At 39.5% G+C, this 20487-nt stretch overlaps 1 protein-coding gene and 1 long non-coding RNA gene across 2 annotated transcripts in view; one reads left to right on the top strand and one right to left on the bottom strand.

The window, feature by feature from the left end:
- The window catches only part of LOC105862199 (uncharacterized), an 88361-nt gene that overhangs the window by 45851 nt on the left and 22023 nt on the right, over positions 1-20487 (bottom strand). The window lies entirely within an intron of this gene.
- CEP15 (centrosomal protein 15) lies at positions 251-17630 on the top strand. Its single transcript, XM_075998839.1, has 6 exons — positions 251-462; positions 1376-1490; positions 2108-2188; positions 3536-3659; positions 15104-15178; positions 17440-17630. The coding sequence occupies exons 3-6, from the start codon at positions 2136-2138 to the stop codon at positions 17572-17574; spliced, it is 387 nt and encodes a 128-aa protein (XP_075854954.1). The 5' UTR covers positions 251-462; positions 1376-1490; positions 2108-2135; the 3' UTR covers positions 17575-17630.

Genomic DNA, 20487 nt, shown 5'->3' with positions numbered 1-20487 from the left:
CCTCTACACTGGGACACCCGGCTCCTGAGAAACCAGCTTTCCTGTCAGAATCCCCTTCCCAACATGCAGGTCTCGCGGGAAAAGGCCTTGACACTGAGCCACCGCACGCTAAACGGAGTTCCCTCAGGGGATCGTAAATGAACCGTCTGGGGCCGCGCGCGCGCCGGCTCCTCAGAGCAGCGCCGCCTCACGCGCCAGGCGCGCCCGCCGGCCGCGCTTTATAAAGCTGCGATGACGTCACCCCGCCGCGCGCGCGAGAAAAAAAGATGGCGGCACGGCCACGCCCAGGCGCCGGCGTCAGCGGCGTCACCGGCGCCTTCCCGGAAGGACCGAGAGGCTGACTCGGCGAGGGAGGGCCGGCGGCGGCTGCCGCGACTGTCCCGCGGCCTCGCGGGCGCGTGTGCGGAGGACCTGCAGGTCGCGGTGAAGAGCCGGGGTGATGAGAGGTCACGAGCCCTGCAGGTACACGCGGGAGCCGGGCGGCCGGAGGGCGGGGGACGCGGACCGTCGGCGGGCCTTCGGGTCCCGGGACCCGTCCGCCGCGCCGCTGGCGAGCCCCGCGGGAAGGTTCCCGGGCCGACCTTCCGGGACTGCCCCGCGCTGCCCGGATGGGCCCCGCCGCAAAGCGAAAGCGACGGGACGGCGGCGAGGCTGGCTCGCCGCGATCTTTTGGGGGAATTACCTGACCTTAGAGCGTCGGGGGCGAGCCCGGTGGCGTCGCTGTCCGCGGTGCTGACGACGGGCCCGCCGCGCCCCGAGCCGGAGAGCGGATGAGGGCAGGGCGGTGTCCCCGCTCCCCCGGCGGGGGCCAGCGCCCCGCACTCAGGAGGGCTCCCCCGGCGGGGGTCAGCGCCCCGCACTCAGGAGGGCTCCCCCGGCGGGGGTCAGCGCCCCGCACTCAGGAGGGCTCCCCCGGCGGGGGTCAGCGCCCCGCACTCAGGAGGGGTCCCCCGGCGGGGTTCAGCGCCCCGTACTCAGGAGGGCTCCCCCGGCGGGGTTCAGCACCCCACACAGTAGGGGTCCCCCTGGCGGGGTTCAACGACCTGCACTCAGTACGGACCCCCCGGCGGGGTTCGGCGCCCCACACTCAGTAGGGGTCCCCGGACGGGGTTCAGCGCCCCACACTCCGTAGGGACCCCCCACACCCCGGCGGGGTTCACAGTCCTACACTCAGTAGGGAACCCCTGGGGAAGTTCAACGCTTTACACTCAGTAGGGGTCCCCAGGTGGGGTTCAGGGCCCACAGTCAGTAGGGGTGTGGTTTCCATCCGCTCTGGACACTCAGGCAGTTAATAGACAATCGGTGTTTCATTTCGTAAAATTTAGGAAAGCCTCATTCCAAGAAAGAATTTTATTCCTGTCTTCTTCTTCCTTAGGACAAGCACCTTCAGCTTGTGCGCCCAGCCAGATGGTTTGCCTTCGGGCTTGGGGCCTTCAGAGCTTTCCACTAGACCTCTGTGTGTATTGGCCCAGCCAGCCTCTTTAGCCAAGGTGAGCCTGCTCATGGTTAAAGTGTGCACAGGTGACTGAGTGCTGAGCAGCCAGGGTAAGATGAGGGTACTTAATTGTGCTTCTGCTCAAAGTTATTAACGAAAAATACTTTCCTGTTTGGAAGAGAGATGGTAGAACTGGGCAGTTTTCCAATAAAGGAAAGACCATGAGTTTCCAGTTGGTTCTCATACTTGTTTGCTTTTCTATGTGTGTGCACATGCATGAGGGATGGTCTTCCTGTGTTGAATTTTACAGAGTAGATGTTTTTTCTGTCTGTTGATACAATAAAATGTTTACTTGTCTTAGTACCAGCTGCTTGTTTGTTTTTCAATTCTGATTAAGGTTAGAGTCTGGGGAGAAAAAAAGGAAGGGAAAATGTGAAATATGTTGAACTTACCTGATTCATGGTGTTCTAAGATGCATCTGGCATATGAAAAACTATGCATCCTGAATAAAAAATGAGTTTAATTGCATTCTCTCATTTTATACCTTATTACATCTTAAGTTTTATTTTCCCCTCCGAGAGAACCAATGGGTTGAGGTACTAAAGTAATTAAACATTGCAAAGCTGAGGACATGTGGTAGAAGTAACTTTAAATATTTTTATTATTTAACAGAAAGCTGATAACACAGCTTTGATTAAAGATGACGTCCTTGTTTGTTCAAGAAATTCGCCTTTCTAAAAGACATGAAGAAATGTAAGTTTTTTAAAAAGGATAATTCAAATATGGAAATTGTACTGGCTTTATTAGTAAAATGCTGTGTGCACAAGAAGACAAATGTTGGAAAGTGGGTCGTTTTAATTTTCTGACTCTTAAAGAGATTTTGGTATTAGGGAATTTCATTGTCTTTTAAGAATAGCCAAGATTAAAAGGTATAATTATGTTCTATATTGTTTTACATTTGGTTACTAATATCTAGATAAATTTGCCCTTCTCTCACCCTTTCTAGCCCTCTTACTTAGGGCTGGCTTGATGGGTATGTGACCTATACAGTCACAGGCTCTGCACGTGGCTTAATGCTGTAATGACACAGTCTCAAATCATTTTGCACTGAGCCCTGCAAATTGTGTAGCCAGTCCTGCTCTTACATTTAATATTAACCATTTTCCTCCTCTGTGAGCCTTCAAATTTTTCTCTTTAATTAACTACCAGGCCCTGATCCTTGGATTCTAAGATATTTTCTTTACAAAACAAAATGACTGTTCAAAGACCAAGATTGTAGTTCTACTTTCAAGACAGCCCAGTGAAACATAGTCTGGAGACCCTCCACAACTGTTTGGGAAATGGTTTGACTGTTATGTATACCACTTATGTATTTTTTTTTTAATCATCTGACATATTTTCTTATTAATCATTCAAAGAGGACCAAAAGCTTGTAAAATAGCATTTGACCAGCAAGAAGCTTTTAAAGTATATTATATATATCAAAGTAATTTGAGAATTTACTTATGACTTTTTATATCTTTCTGCAATTACTGTTATACCTTGTTGTGAGTATGCGTACATATACACAGCTTCTCACTCATATATCAAACTATCATCTTTCCCTTGGAAAAAGAGGGAAAAAATATTTTTATTGCTTCTTCAAACATATGGAAGTTTAGCACAATTCTAAATGTGTAACATGAGATTCAGGGGTACTGAAGTGTTAAGCAGAAGGTTTCATATAGCAAGTTATATCAATGTATGTGTCGGGAGGTATATATAACTATGTGTACAAAGGGATATGTATTACAGTTTGCATTTTCACCAAAAATTAAAACATATCTTCAGCACTCTAAAATAATTTCAAAAGACCAGAGAGGCTAAAAAACGGAAGCATGTACTTATGGCATATATAAAGAATATGTTAATGAAAGTAAAAATAATTTTATCCAAATTGACTTAAGACTTACTGAACTACCTGCTTTTAAGTGTCTTCTTAGTTGACATAGTAATTGACTTTACTAGGTTAGAGTTGAAGTGCAATTAAGAAATGAGTTTTTGTCAGGCAATAAAATGTTTGCTTTTTTCTTTAACTTTATATAATCTTCATTTTTCTAGAGTATCACAAAGATTAATGTTACTTCAACAAATGGAGAATAAATGTGGAGATCAAAACACAGAAAAGGCATCTCAGCTGAAAGCAGCTGAGACTGCTTTTAAAAGGAACCTTAGTCTTTTAAAGGTAAGTTTCTGTGACTTGGGTATAGAGATTTTTTTCTCACCTTTCCAAAAACATTTCCATTGAATTTTATAATTTTGATTTATATAACTTCTCTGTTCTGAGTAATAAGTAAAATTAATGATGCAGCATCTTTTTTGTAAACCCATGTTAGATGGATAAGTAGCATATAGATTCTCATTTATTAAAATGAAAAACATTAAAAGTTTTCTTAAGCTAAATGTTTTCAGTCAAACAGAAAAATCAATGACTACGGGAGGAACTTTAAGGTCACCTTTGTGCAAGAAATAGAAGATGTATCTTTTTCATCTTTTATTTGAAGGGAGATCCCGATAGACCATTAAATAGCTATAATGTAGTTAGATCCAACTCAAAACTATCAAACATCAGAAAAACAAGAACAATTTGATTCTGCCCCACTGGCGCCACAGTGAACACGTAGAATTCATATCTATGATAACAGATTTCTCTGATCCCCCTTTTGGTGGTTATGGAGGAGGTGGTCAAAGTGTGTGATTGTGTGGGGCCTCACCATTTGGCCAATGTGCCCATTTGGAGTAAAATCATATGTGTAACATTTTTGGCTGCTTGTTATACTTTGCTTCCAGAATTGTATGGCTTCATCCATAATTAAAACCCTAAAGTTTGCTTCCATTCAAGCTTCCAAGAGAGTCTATGACTAAAACATTTGGTAGTAAGACTATATTATTTAAGTTATAAAGCAGTGTTTTCAGTTTTTATTGTTAAATATTTTCATCGATAGGCATGATATAGTTATCTTCTGTCCTCACTAGAGGATAAAGGAAGAGGAAAATTCAGTTATCTTCTCAGCTTCTGGCAGTTTGATCCACAGTAATTTAAGTCACAGCCATAGTGCTACCAAAGCATTCTATATTGCCATATGTCTTACTTGCCCAATGGTGTTAGCAATATTTATTTTTAAATGGAAATATATAGGATAATCTGGAATTTGCTCTGAAAAGTTAGAAAAATTAAAGTAGAAGGCTTGATTGCTACCTACCTGCAGCAAGGGATATGATATTTGGTTTTCAAGTGTTTTTCCTTTTAATGAACAAGTATTTGATGACTGCTCAGAGGGTCCTTACTGTTGAGCTAGTTCTGGACAGAAAGTGGGGACAACAAAATAAGTATAAATCAGAGTTCTTGATATCAAGGAGATTACGGGTGTAGTCGACGACAGAAGGTTAAAAGCTCCCTGATACCAACTAGACTGACGTGACCAAACATTAAATTACATGGAATAGATTCAGGACTATAGAGTAAGAATAAAAAAAAAAAAATCTTGGAGAGCTAGAATATTCTGAGAGATCTCAGAGAGGAAGCTAAGCTTGAGCTGTGCTTAGATAGGCAGAAGGCAAGGCATACTGTTGGATTCTTACAAAAGAGCCAAGACCAGAAGAATGAATGGCCCTGTTAATGATCATGGGAGTGTGAGCTAACTAGCTTGGAAATTCACAGGAAACAAGACTGGATATTTGTTGTGGGACCAAAGACTTTGAGACTTGATATGTAGAGAAAAGAGAGTACTCTGAAAGTGTCTAAGCAAAAGAAAAATATAGATTTATTTAAGAACCAAATGAGAGGGTAGTTAAGAAGGACTCATTTGCTATTTAGATGCACAGTGATTTCAAGAATGGAGAGACTAGAGTTAAGATGGGTAGCTAAGAAATCATTGTTGTATATATAAGGAAGATAATGAACTTGGTTTCATAGTTGAGACTTCAACTTGGTATATTTTTTCCCCTGCTTATCAAAATAATATATTCTCACTGTAAAAAAACTGAAAGGGTAAAGAAGATGAAATAGCATACCCATATCATCCACTCATCTAAAAAGTAGTGTATTTTTGTATATTTTCTTTCAGTACTTTAATGTTTATTGAGCACCTATCACATTGCAGATACAATGCATTCTGCTAAAGATGTAGTCTCTTCCCTTTTATTAATTTTTTTTTGTTTGGCATTCTTTGAATATTCACATAGGTAATTTTTTTATCTTGGTTTTCGTCAATTTTTTAAGCTTTGGAAATAATTTTCATTGTGGTCGTGTGAAGTTAAATAGGACTTAATTATAGAATTTTGAGTTGGAAGAGACTTTAAAAATTATATAATATTAGATCAGAGTCTCATCTAAAGGTTTCCAATTTTTTTTTAAGCATCAAAACTTTTTTCAGTAATGTAAAATAGATAAAAGTGGACCTGCTTTGGCTCAAAGCCCTACCTGTCCATCCTTTTCTTGCCTGCCAGGCTGGCTATAAAAAAATGTGAAAAACACTGATCTGGACTAATTCCTTAACTTAGAGATGAGGAAACCATAGGGTAACTACTCCTAATGCTCCTTATCAAGAAGGGGTTAAGTTACATCTAAGGATAGTTACTTTAGAAATGCAGCATACACTTTTAAAAGGGTTCCAGTAAAACTTGAAAGCATTCCTATAATGATAGTAACAAAATAAGAATGACCTCTGTTAACATCCATTATTTGACCTTATTTATATCTTCTGATCAATAAAATAAACATTAAAAGGGAATGAGCTTTAACTTTTTTTTTTTTTTTTTTTTTGGAGACAGAGTCTCGCTTTGTTGCCTAGGCTAGAGTGAGTGCCGTAGTGTCAGACTAGCTCACAGTTCAACCTCAACCTCCTGGGCTTAAGCAATCCTTCTGCCTCAGCCTCCCGAGTAGCTGGGACTACAGGCATGCACTACCATGCCCGGCTAATTTTTTCTATATATGTTAGTTGGCCAATTAATTTCTTTCTATTTATAGTAGAGACAGGGTCTCGCTCTTGCTCAGGCTGGTTTCGAACTCATGACCTCGAGCAATCCGCCTGCCTTGGCCTCCCAGAGAGCTAGGATTACAGGTGTGAGCCACGAGGCCTTTTTTTTTTTTTTTTTTTTGAAACAGAGTTTCACTCTGTCACCCAGGCTGGAGTGCAGTGGTGCAGTCATAGCTTACTGCAGCCTCAAACTCATGGGGTTAGAGCAATCCTTCTGCCTCAGCCTCCCCAATAGCTGGGATTATAGGCATGAGCCACCATGCCCAGCTAATTTTTTTTAATTTTTATTTTTTTTTTTAGAGATGAGCTGTGTTGCCCAAGCTGGTCTCAAACTCCTTGCCTCATGTGATCCTCCCCCTCCTAGGCCTCTCAAAATACTGGGATTATACATATGAGCCACCATGCCCATCCTGAGCTGGAACTTTTGAAAAGGAAGATATAACACTAGCATTTTGAAATGATATGGTTAGTAAAATTAATAGATAAAAGGTACAAAAATCAATAGCAATCCTACAAATACAGCTGGAAAATGCAAGAGATCATATTCACATTGGCTATCAAATCCTAAAATACTTGGGAATGCTCTAAATGAGGGATATGCATGATTGGTATAAAAGCAATTATTACACTAAAATGGGAGCTTTAAAAGAAAACTTAAAAAAGATGTATGCCTTAATCCTGACTAGAGACTATTGTTTTTCTAAATCAGTTGTCACAAAATTATTTTTAGATTTAAAAAAGATAATCCCATTAAATCAGCATTGACTCAATAAAATTTCTGTAAATTCATTTAGAAAAATAAACTAGCAATAATATCTAATACCAAAGAATGTTTTTTAAAAAGGAACAAGAAAGAGAGACTAATTCCATCAAATATCCAAACATATTAGTAAATGAATGGATGTGAATATAAGCAGTGAAGAAAACTCACACTCAGCCTTTAGTAACTATCATAAAAGACAGTGAACTTTGAAAACATGGGCTGAGTGATTTTTCCTATTAGTATTAGTAAAACAGGATTTATTTGCCTTTTAAGAACATAAACATAATTGGTATGGGTTTTAAAAAGGATTTTTTTTTACTTTAAAAAATTTTTTTAGGCCGGGCGCGGTGGCTCACGCCTGTAATCCTAGCTCTCTGGGAGGCCGAGACGGGCGGATTGCTCGAGGTCAGGAGTTCGAAACCAGCCTGAGCAGGAGCGAGACCCCGTCTCTACTATAAATAGAAAGAAATTAATTGGCCAGCTAATATATATAGAAAAAATTAGCCGGGCATGGTGGCGCATGCCTGTAGTCCCAGCTACTCGGGAGGCTGAGGCAGGAGGATCGCTTGAGCCCAGGAGTCTGAGGTTGCTGTGAGCCAGGCTGACGCCACGGCACTCACTCTAGCCTGGGCAACAAAGCGAGACTCTGTCTCAAAAAAAAAAAAAAAAAATTTTTTTAAATCTTTTTAATTTCATTTTTTTTGTTTTTTATATACCCCAAAATCATGGCTTGTTGAAGAGGATTTGTTTTATGTATAAATACTTCCATGATATAAACTGTCATCTCTCCCCTCTTACCTGCGAGAAAATTTAGTTTTACACAGAAAAATTCTGTAGCGAGTAACATTATCTCACGAGGAAGCCAGACACTGCACGGTAAGAAAGGGTAGGAAAGCACTCTACCAAGTCCTTCCACTGGAGAACACTCTGGAAGTCTTCACAAGGCAGATGACAGTTAAACAGGGCCTTCAAAACATTGCCACCCAGGATGGCCAGTGACTTACCCGACCACATCCCTCCTCTTTTCTCCAGTCACTGAAGAATAAGGCAGGCTCCCTAGTCAGGATTTAGGCATACTTCTCCTTTTAATGCTTACGTGTTCCTTGTACCAGTGACCCCATATCTCATGCTTTAGTATCTTATTTTTTTATCCCAGAAATTGGGCCTCCAGCAGATTAAAAGATTAAAACCAGCCTGGCCATAGCTGTGTTCACTATATATCTCTGTAGTGAGATATATATATATATATACTAATATATTGCTACCATGTTTCCCCCAAAATAAGACCTACCCATTAAAGTAAGCCCTAGCAGGATTTCTAAGCATTTGTGCAACATAAGCCCTATCCCAAAAATAAGCCCTAGTGCTGGGCGTGGCTACGCAGCACATCTGCACAACCCATGCATGTCATTGCATAGCAGGGAAAGATGACGAGCAGCCCTTCTCATCTGCCCCATTGTGACTGCTACTATCCCAGAGGTGACCGGAAAGGTGCGGGCAGCCCCACCAACAAGGTCGGCTCCCCCAGTCAGGTCCCGGCCATCCTGTGCGTGCTGCAAGCTGAGGCTTTGAGGGAAAAATAACACATCCTCTGAAAATAAGCCCTAGGGTGTCTTCTTGAGGAAAAATAAACATAAGACCCTGTCTTATTTTCGGGGAAACACAGCAGTTTGGGAGGCAGGGGCATATGTAGGGATGGGGAGAGAACGAGATCTCAGCACATGACTTTCTGTGCTCATGTTTTACCTTTACTAATCAAGAGTCAATTCATTTAAATATAGGCTTTTGAATCCTGCTATACAGTAACATTTACGCCACTATCCACCTTGGAAACTTTAAATTGTTATGAAAAATTTCAAGCCTATGTAGAAGAGGAACTAGAAGAATGTACTTCCATGTACTTAGCACCCAGATTTAATAATTATCAAAACACAGCCAATCTTGTTTCATTTATATGCCTCATCCCCTCTCTCAACCCCTCAAGTTATTTTGAAGGTAATTCCCAGAAATCATATTGTCTCATCTATTTCAATATACATCACGGTATATATTTCAGTGTATATCACCAAAAGATCAGAACTATTTAAGCCAAATCACAATACTGTTACCAATCTAAGAAATTATCAGTAATTCATCAAATATTTAATCATGGCTCAAATTTCCCTGATTAATTTATGTACATATTTTTATATTTGTTTGAATTAGAGTCCAAGTAAAATCCAACATTGTAATTGATTTATAATACTCTAAAAGATCCCTCCTGTCCTTTCCCCCCCCCCTTTTATTTGTTTCAGGATTAGGTCATTTGTCCTCTAGAGCTTCCCAGTCTGGATAATGCTAATTACAGTACTGAAGTATCATTTAGCATATTCCCTGTGTTCCCCATAATTCCTATAAATCGATAGATCAAGAGCTGTGCTGTCCAACAGAAATACAATGTGAGCGCATATGTAATTTTAAATTTTATAGTAACCACTTTTAACAAAGTCGAAAGAAACAGATGAAATTACTTTTAATAATATTTTATGAGACCTGGCCTCAAGCGATCCTCCTGCCTCGGCCTCCCAAAGCACTGGGATTATAGGCATGAGCTATTCTTTTATATGAATAAAAGAATGTGAGTATCACTTTTTGTAAGCCACTAATGAATATATCTAGGCAGTGATCATCAATGACTGCCAACATTCCAAAATGAGAGACAACCAGGCATTATGTTTCCTTGCCCAAAACACTGAATCTGAATCTGATCAGACTTCTAACTCTGCACTGTTAAAACGGTAGCCATTAGCCTCATGTGGCTACCAGGCACTTGAAGTGTGGCAAGTTTGCATTAAGATGTGCTGTAAGCCGGGCGCGGTGGCTCACGCCTGTAATCCTAGCACTCTGGGAGGCTGAGGCGGGCGGATTGCTTGAGGTCAGGAGTTCGAAACCAGCCTGAGCAAGAGCGAGACCCCGTCTCTACTATAAATAGAAATTAATTGGCCAACTAATATATATATAAAATTAGCCGGGCATGGTGGCACATGCCTGTAGTCCCAGCTACTCGGGAGGCTGAGGCAGGAGGATCGCTTGAGCCCAGGAGTTTGAGGTTGCTGTGAGCTAGGCTGATGCCACGGCACTCACTCTAGCCTGGGCAACAAGCGAGACTCTGTCTCAAAAAAAAAAAAAAAAAAAGATGTGCTGTAAGTGTAAAATACACACTGAATTCTGAGGCCTTAGGAAGAAAAAATATAAGATATTTAATTACTAATTTTTTTCTTAAAGCCAGTCAAATTTAGCAGTGGGGCATTGTCTGATAACCCACTACCATCAAAACAACCTAATTACTAATTTTTATAGCAAATTTTGAAACATTTTGAAACCAGCCTGGGTAACATATGGAGACCCCATCTCTACAAAAAAAAAAAAGAAAAAAACCTAGCCTGGTGTGGTGGCACACGCCTGCAGCCCCAGCAACTGGGGAGGTTGAGGTGGGAGGACTGCTCGAGCCCAGCAGATCAAGGTTATGGTGAGCTATGGTTGCCCCACTGCACTCTAGCTTGGACAACAGAGTAAGATTACCCTGCCTCAAAAACTACATATATATTCTTTTATTCCTGCTCATTTAATTGCTTATTATTTATATGAAGATAATCCTCTCATCACTTTCTTGGTTACGCTGAAGTACAATTCATATAAGAAAAAGTACGATTAGTGTTTGATTCTTTCCCTGTAGTTTTCAAAATAATTGTTTGGTTCTCTGCCATTCTCTAAAGGTAGCCAATGAAGTGTTTTGTTTTTAATCTATCTGGATCTGAATTGTTTTGATCCCTTGCAATTTTTATTCTTATTTATGCTCAGATTGTTCCATTTTTCCCAAGTGGAAGACTCTTCAAGTTAGCTCCTGAATGCTTTTGACATGATCCTCACAGTCTTGGATAATTTCTTTCTTTCTGATGTGATGAGCTCTTCCAGGCTTACTGTGTACATTTGTTGCCCAGACCTAGAATTGGCCATTGCTCCAAGAAGCCCTGGTTCCTTTTGTCAGGAAGTATATTTAGAGCCCTCAATCTGGACACTTGGGGGTGTTTATTACAACTTGTTTTGTTTTTTAAGATAAAATATATCAAGAGCTCATATATCAGTACTTCCAATTCAATTATAGGATTCCGAGTTTCTTAAAATCATTGATCTTGTGCCTCTCACTTCTTTTTCTCACACCAAAAATCTCAGTGCCCAAAGAATCATTCCATGATACAGACATCACTATCATCAACAATATGATTACTGAGAGTGGTTTTCAGCAAGATACTTTTACAATTCTTTTTGTCTCTAGGACATAATGCACATGTCCAGTAAATACTGTATTCTAAGACTCCTTGATGTAGTTCTTCTCTGTGTGGTTATGCCACCAACTAGATAATAGATTTGTTTCATTTGGTTTCCAATTTGGGGGGATGACTTATTTATTCTATACCTATATAAAATGTTAAATGGTCTAGCGACAAATCCATAAAACCAAGTAAGTAACAAGGTGCAGTCACATAAACCTCACCTCTCATTTTCTCCCCTTTTTCCTGTCCCCACCTTGGATGCCTTTTTTTATTGTTGTTGAAGTTTTTAGTTTATACTCGGGAAACTTTGACATCTTAAATTTATTCATTTAGTGAATATTTAAGGTACCTATTGTAAGCCCTGCATTCTTAGATACTCTGATGCATAGAGGTTGTATGGGACATAGTCCCATGTAGTCTTAAAGGAAAAATTTTTAGATGGAAGTATTAGGATACAACTTACTTTTAAGGCCTTACAAACGGCCAGGATCTAATTGCAGAGATTTTTTTTTCAGTCAAGCTAAGGAACTCACACTTCATCCTCTATGTAGTGGCTATTGATGATTTTTTTAGTGTAGGGAAGGACATATTTAAAGTAGTTCTCTAGAAAAACTAATCAATCCCATTTTAGATATGGATTGAAATAAAATGAGAGTACTTTAGGCATGAGTCAGAGTAAGCGCTTACTCAGCAAGTATTTGTTTAATGAATAAGTGTAATAATAAGACTGTAGGGGCCGGGCGTGGTGGCTCACGCCTGTAATCCTAGAACTCTGGGAGGCCAAGGCAGGCAGATCACTCAAGGTCAAGAGTGAGAACAGCCTGAGCAAGAGCGAGACCCTGTCTCTACTAAAAATAGAAATTAGTCGGACAACTAAACATATATAGAAAAAAAATTAGCCAGGCATGGTGGCACATGCCTGTAGTCCCAGCTACTTGGGAGGCTGAGGCAGAAGGATTGCTTGAGCCCAGGAATTTGAGGTTCCTGTGAGCTAGACTGATGCCACGACACTCTAACCCGAGTGACAGTTGAGACTCTGTCTCAAACAACAAACAAACAAACAAATAAATAAATAAGAAAGAAAGAAAGACTATAGCATTGGGAATGAGATGGAAAGGCTAGAAGAGACATCCCAAAGGAACAATCTATAGAGCTTTGAAATTTTAAGCGGCAGAGAATAAGAGGAGGTAAAGATAGAGGATTCAGCACAGGTATCTGGGTGGATAGAATTCCCACTATGATTTGTTCAATACATTGGTAGAGGCCAGGTGCAGTGGCTCACACCCGTAATCCTAGTACTCTGGGAGGCTGAGGTGGAGAGGATCGCTTGAGCTCAGGAGTTTAAAACCAGCCTGAGTGAGACAGTGAGACCCCCGTTTCTACTAAAAGTAGAAAAAATTAGCCAGGCCTGGTGGTGTGCACCTGTAGTCCCAGCTACTCAGGAGGCTAAGGAAGGAAGATGGCTTAAGCCCAGGAGTTTGAGGTTGCTATGAGGTAGGCTGATGCCACATGGCACTCTAGCCTAGGCAACAGAGCAAGACTCTGTCTCAAAAAAAAAAAAAAAATTAAAAAAAAATACATCATTAGAAATAAGATGAGCATAGTTTTATTAGGTTGAGAAATTAAGGGCTGGAAAGGTTAGCCATCCCTCTATAGTAGAAGGTAGTTGAAGCTAGATAAGAGACAATCTTGAGAGAAAGAAAGTAAAAATATGAAGACAGATGTCACAAATCTTAAGCAAGCCCACGCTTAGGAGCAATGAGAGAAAAATGAGCCAGCTGAAGAGAAAGAAAAGTAGGAATCAAAGAGGTAAGTAAATATCACTTAAGCTCAGGAAGAAGTTTCTCAGAAGAGTCATAATCCTTAGCCAAAATGCTATAGAGATGACAGTCAAGTGTCTAACCACAGGCTTGCTTTACCAGACCACATGTTCCCTATTCATATCTGCTCTTCTGCTCACAAATCTGCTCTTCTATTATAGATATTCAGTATCCTTATTTTCTTGTCTCCAAGGAAAATGTTTATAATATTCATCTACAATGTTGATGGCACCTAGAACTGCCACTAACTTTGTAACTGTTATTAGAATAATGACACAATTCAGGTTGTGATTATTCTATTTGTGTTTTGATTTCTACAACTAAAAATTTTTTCCAGGACCTGGTAAAATCTCAATGTAATCACAGAGACGTTATTAGTCTTCTGTTTCGGTTGCAGTACAGGCATCAGAAGCTCTTTAGCACGCTTCTCAGCTGCAAACTTCTGGTGTGGGATAGACATGCTAATACATCGGCCTCTCATCCCTAAATTGATGGCTTTTTTTCCCCTTCAAATCAACTTCCTCTAGACAGCAGGTGCATTAATGGTTGTGCAACTTTGGGGAGTCCCTTTAGGGAATTTCCTGTTTTTCCCTTTTACATTTCACACCCATTCCTTGCTCCCGCCGCTACCATCTGCTATTTCTTTTCTCCTGTTCAGCATTGGCTTCTTCACACCCCACTCCCACGCCCTTTTCCATCTCTCTCCGTCTGTCCAACAGCCCTCTGTTTAGATTGCTCCAGTGCTTGTACATGGATCAGAGGACTTTCTCTTTTCTATCAAGCCACTAAGCTCAAAGGAGAGACAAGATTTATGTGGCCTTTGACCCCGAGGCTGCTGTGAAGCTGACAAACATAATAAGGGGCAGAACACAACATGCGTGCTGATTTGGGGAGCACTTATCAAATGGGGCTCAAACGCTTTCGGTAACAACTTCCAGAGTCCTACCTTTTTGGGCATGTGCTTCATGTATGTATCAGGGTAAAAATCTTTACCAGGGTATGAATTCAGTTTAGTTACCCTGGTGTTTTTATTAAAACAACTACAAGAGAAAATACACACGAGTTAAACTACAAATCAATACACAGTGCTTGAATGCCATCAGCTGAATGATATACTACCTAGCAGTAAAACTTGCCATGGAAATTAACTTAGAAATCTAGTACTAAAAAAAATCTACATGGCATAATGAAAAGATTCTTGTCACAAAGCACTGAGGTACCTCACTGAGCTTCTTTTAAATGTGTAGAATATTTGCATACATGTAAAATTTTAAAACGGAATGTTGAACAAGTGAAATGTGTGCCATTAGTATACCATTTGCATCATCTGGAGAGACTAGAACTCTTCACTTTTAAGGTTAGCACAGGGTGAGTCTGCGTATGTTAACTGTTTTTATATCTGAATTATCCATCTGGTTGTGTTTAGGTGATTTTAGAGCTAAATTAATGCTCTGAGCAGTTTTAGAGGAAGCTCTTTTTGCCATGAATTACTGGCATTTACTAGCTATTCAAAGTGAAAAGACAGAACTTAGAAGGACCACACCTCCTTCTATGTTAAAATAAGAAACCCTGTTCTCTTTATTTGAAATGGGTTAATGATCAATTCTCCTACCTAAATGTCCCTCCATCAGTTCGAATCGTATTATCCAGAGAAGAGCTGAGGTGAGCAATTTAGGATACAGATATTGCTACTAGAGGTGTCATTCATATTATACAAATACACTTTGGTTATAAAATGCTGGTATGTGTTACAGGATATAGAAGCAGCAGAAAAGTCTCTAGAGACCAGGATTCACCCAATTCCACGGCCTGAGGTGGTTTCTCTTGAGGTAAGAAGATTATGGAACAAAGAGGAATCTTAAGGAAAAAAGAGATCCTGTTTTGTTAGGAGTGTATATTAAGTTAAACAATGACTATATGTATTTCCCAGATTTATTTATTCAATTAAATAAAGATGTGTTTGATTGATATTTATATGTCCACAGTACCATGCTTTATATATAGTAGGTAATTGAGAAGTATCTTTTTTTTTTTTTTTTTTTTTTTTTTTTGAGACAGAGTCTCGCTTTGTTGCCCAGGCTAGAGTGAGTGCCGTGGCGTCCTAGCTCACAGCAACCTCAAACTCCTGGGCTCGAGTGATCCTTCTGCCTCAGCCTCCCGGGTAGCTGGGACTACAGGCATGCGCCACCATGCCCGGCTAATTTTTTATATATATATCAGTTGGCCAATTAATTTCTTTCTATTTATAGTAGAGACGGGGTCTCGCTCTTGCTCAGGCTGGTTTTGAACTCCTGACCTTGAGCAATCCGCCCGCCTCGGCCTCCCAAGAGCTAGGATTACAGGCGTGAGCCACAGCGCCCAGCCGAGAAGTATCTTGATCTAAAAAAATTTTGTCACGTGGAAATTTTATAAAGATTTGTGTGGCTTCATCTCGTCACTTAGAAGCAGCTCTTCTGCGAAGCCATCACGGACAGTATGCACTAACTCTTAGGATGACAGCATGCCTAGCCCAAGTACGTTTCCTGTTGGCTGATGTTAGAAGTAGCAGTTTAGTCCTTTCACCAACAATTGAACCAAAGCTATTTAAATGCATATTATCATACAGTGTAGTATGGCTGTTGTCCATTTTATTTTGCTCAGTTCAAGAACAGATTGAGACGATGGTTGGCAAAAATAAACTATATTTTGTATATGAATGTGTTGGTGATGAATGGAAACTTACTAAATACAGAATAGTTTCCTTTTGTATTTTTAATGACCTTTTTCAAATACAGTTTTGCTCTCTGCCCAACCAGGGATATGAATAGACTCAAAATGAAAGGCTGACAATTTGCCCCTCAATTTTCAGTGTCATCTAGGGTAATAAAAAAAGGCAGTGATCAAGGACAGGAAAAAAACTGGTACAAAGTTGTGCCCTGGGCATGTCTTTTTCTTTGTTGAATTCTCCAATACCTCACTCTGGCACGTAGGGGGCCCACACAATAGGGGTTAATCCAGCTGTGAATGGCAGAGAAACTCCCAACCACAGGCCCCAGATGGTGTGTTTCTTAACTAGTCTAGCACGGCAGGATGACCTTTATTCTCAGCTATGTTGCACTGCTTCTCAGACCACATACGTAAATGTATAGATACATAGGATCAACTTTCACAACTGCCGTACTTTTTAACTCTTTGAGTAATTACTTGTTTCTAATGCTAACTCATTGGCTGGATTTCCCAAAATGAGACTGATAGTGATGATCTAATATAAATTGCCCTCCTGTGACACAGAGCTTTTGGCAGTTCTCTTTGACCTCCTTAGGGCAGTCACCCAAGAAACTATCAAAGCTCTTAGACTCGGCATGGCAGCGTTGCGTGAGTTTCTATAGCCTACAGACCACTACCATCAGACAAGTGACACAATCTTAACTTCTAAGCTACTCGTATTAAAAATGATAAAAGTTATATTATTTTCTGATACCAAAAAGTGGGAGAAAAAAGTTAGTCATATCAAAATGTTATTTTAAAAGATATAGTGGGTTTCTTCATTCTCTAGAAGTAAAAATAAAAGGTACAGTGGATACATATTTCCTATACAATCAAGGATCTAATTTATCTGAATCCTACACTACAAGATACCAGTTATATTTTAGTTCCTGATCTCATCCCAGGTCAAATCTTTTGATGTCAAGTCTAAAGCATTTATTTATGTTAAATAATTTTACTGAAGTAATTTCAGTATGGGTAATCATTTGGTATGGGATTTAGAATATTAAACATTTAGCAACCATATAGCTGGCATACTACTGGCAATTATCACAAAGTTGGCCACAAGAGGGCGTGTAAAATCACAATAAAATTTTAAAACCTGTAATTCTGCCAGGCTCTGGTTTTACTGAGAAATTTGAAAATTAACACTAGTAAGTAGCCAGATTTTTTTCTAAAATTAACATAAAATATTCTGTAGAGGAAATGCATTCTACATATATGTGTGTGTGTGTGTGTATACACACGCACACACACACTTAAGTGAATAAACATTTAGACTATTATGAAGAGCCAAGTTCAATTGCTTGATATGCTTTTTTACTTTTGGATTTTTTTTTTCCAGACTCGTTACTGGGCATCAGTAGAAGAACATATTCCCAAATGGGAACAGTTTCTTTTAGGAAGAGCACCATATCCCATTGATGTGGAAAATCAAAATGAAGCAGAAAAAAGCATTCAAAATGAGGCACAGCAATAACTTCTTCACATGCTACTTCAAAAAACTTGTTTAATAAAGCTGAATATTAAAGACTATGTAGGTGATTGCAAGGACTTTAGGAATTGGATATGTTCATATTATTCCATCATCTCCTAAATGACAGGAATACATGAGCACGTACTGGGAAGTCTCAGTCTATCACCTATGACTCTCAAGGTCATGAGTGTGTTTTGTACCAAACCCATGGACATGTTCAAAACTAATATTAAAAGGTGGCCAGTTTATTAAATAAATTATTTTAAGTCAGTGTGTGTTTTAAAAAAAAAATTACAATCATTCTCTTCTAAAGAGTTATATAAGTTCTGATCTTAAAGTTTTCTAGAATCTCCACTTTTCAGTTATTTTATTAAAGGGACAAGGTATAGAATCAAAGTTGTTCTTTGCTTACTATTATGGTTTCTTTTAACACATGAAAAGATAGTGACACTTAACTGCTTTAAAATAATATTACTTCCCAGAAAATAAACTCATAAAATGTTGTGCTTCACAGATAATCAAACCTTCTAAAAGTCCTGGAGGCAGAAAGAACTGGACTATAAGACTATGGTTTTGAAAAAGGAGAACTATTGGAGCTGGGAGTGGTTACCGGATTTTGACTTGGTTGGTTAAGGATTGCCAACGCCATGAATGCAAATCACCCCCCTCTCTTGTCTTTTCATCTTTAAACTTGCCCTTCCTGCTCCCTTCTATTTTCATTATTTCTGAAAAAAACCTGTCAGTCAGAAAGCTTTGGGTCACAACCCTACACAGCTTTGAGATTCTTGGAACACTAGAAAAAAATTTTATAATTTTCTAACTACACAGGCAGTATCCACTAGTAAAAGGTATCTATCTATGCTATATTGTCATTAAATGTTTTAAATCTCAAGCTGGTTTGTGTTCTTAAGACAACAACAAAAACTACACTGACACGTCCATTGTGCCGATAAGTCCCTTTAAACTACCATCTTGGAAATATCCTGTTGAGTGGGTGTTGGTGTGGGTAACAATAACGTTGTTTTCATAATATGTGCTGGCAGATTAGCACACTTCTCTACAGTGCTAACAGTTGTAATTAAGGAATAAACAGCACAGGGTGTCAGTCCGATGACAATTTCATCTATAGTGTCACAATACAAATCACAAAATATTAGAACTGTTATACAACTATAAAAAGTATCAGCTTAAAAGCTGAAATCCTTTAAAAACAGAAGACAGAGAAAGGAAGAAAAAAGAAAACTGGCATAGCAACCAGAACAATTTTATACCTTCTCAAGAATGTTCTGTCATGAAAATAAATTGATAATTTTTTTTCTGTTACATTACAGTTTGGTTTCTAGCCATCCAGTTGATTTAGCAGGAGAATGCAGGTTTTTTTAGCAGCTTTGAATTGGTAAACAGATTTAGATGTAGTAGAAAGGAACATGAGGAAGTTTTTTTTTTTTAACATCCAATCTTTCCCAGCATATGCACATAAGAAGGTGAATGAAGCAATGTGAAACTTATTTCTCTTTAGTCAAGTGAAAAAAAGGCTAAACATTTGTTAGATGGTAAAATATTGTGTCAAGCGAGTAGGCACATTCCAAAATTACACAGTGGTTGATACGCTAACGTCCTCAAATATTTGAGTGTACACTTCCTTTGAGATCTGTAAATTAAATCACCAGTAGGTTAGATTAAAATACAAAATGAATGGCAATGTAACCATCTCAGAAAAGGTTCAGGTTTTTTTCTCCCCTAATTTGACTAACTTGCTAAATAATTTTTTTTTTTTAAGCCCGAGTTTAATACGCCTTGGGACACAAATGAGCACAGAAGGGAAGGTGTTTTTGCAGGCTTCGGCTGGACCATTTTCCCCATTTTAGCTAATACCTCGAAAACTCCCAGAGATGACTTTATTCCTGGCCCCTACGGAGCTCCCCTCCCCACCTCCGCCTTGTAGACTGTAACAGATTGCACCACATGGTGTCTGTTTTTTTTTTTTTTTTTTTGAAAAAAATTCCCATAGGGACCTGGATGTCCCATTAAAGGGCTTTATATTCTCATGGCAAATTAGCTTTACACAGGAATTTCCAAACATTGTTTTCTGGAAGAAAGGAAGGAATACCATATATAAGGTATATATTTTTTCTACAATTAGTAGGAATCAGAGAAAGGAAGTGTTGTTTACTCATACCTTTCCCCTCCCAGTTCAGTGTCCTCACACACACTACATTGTGCCCACTATTCTCCACGAAAACTATGAATTTGTGTTTTCTTTAGAACAGAGTTTTCAAAATAAAACTCAAAAGAATTTTTTCCCAAGCCTTTTTTTTTGGATTGTTACAAATGCATAAATATTCAAAACTCATTTTCTGCTGAAACACTTCTGGTAGATGAAATTATTAAACTGTAAAACACTAAAAAGTAAAGATCAGAAGGAGCTGCAGTTTTTCTTCAAAATTCAAAAAATAAATAAATTTTAAGTACTAAGGAAAAAACGCCTAATATTCTGGAAATCAGACATCTGGTCTTTCTTGTGCATAGGGAGCGGTGTGAATGCAGTGAAGTCAAAGGGACACGGTTTTCTCTGCATCCTGCGCAAGGTGTTGTAACGTGTCAGTTTAAGGCTCAGATGAGGGTAATCTTTAACTTTCTTCACAACCTTGGCTTCTCTGCATCACTCTCTTTTTTCCAACCAGAAAAATAATAAAGAGGGCATGTGGGCACACTTATTTTTGAATCAAAATTAAACTTATTTGGAGATTATTTTCATTTCTGAGATCATTGGAGACACATGGGTGTGTGTGTGTGTGTGTGTGTGTGTGTGTGTGTGTGTGTGTGACAAAAACCAGGGTTTGCAATCGCCAGTTTCAGGGGACAATATTAAGCTTGAAACCCTCTCAGAGGCAGGATTTAGTGTGTAAAATTTTA

Source organism: Microcebus murinus, chromosome 30 (assembly GCF_040939455.1).
Source record: "Microcebus murinus isolate Inina chromosome 30, M.murinus_Inina_mat1.0, whole genome shotgun sequence".
Classification (NCBI taxonomy): domain Eukaryota; kingdom Metazoa; phylum Chordata; class Mammalia; order Primates; family Cheirogaleidae; genus Microcebus; species Microcebus murinus.
This window is presented reverse-complemented; position numbering and strand designations above follow the sequence as displayed.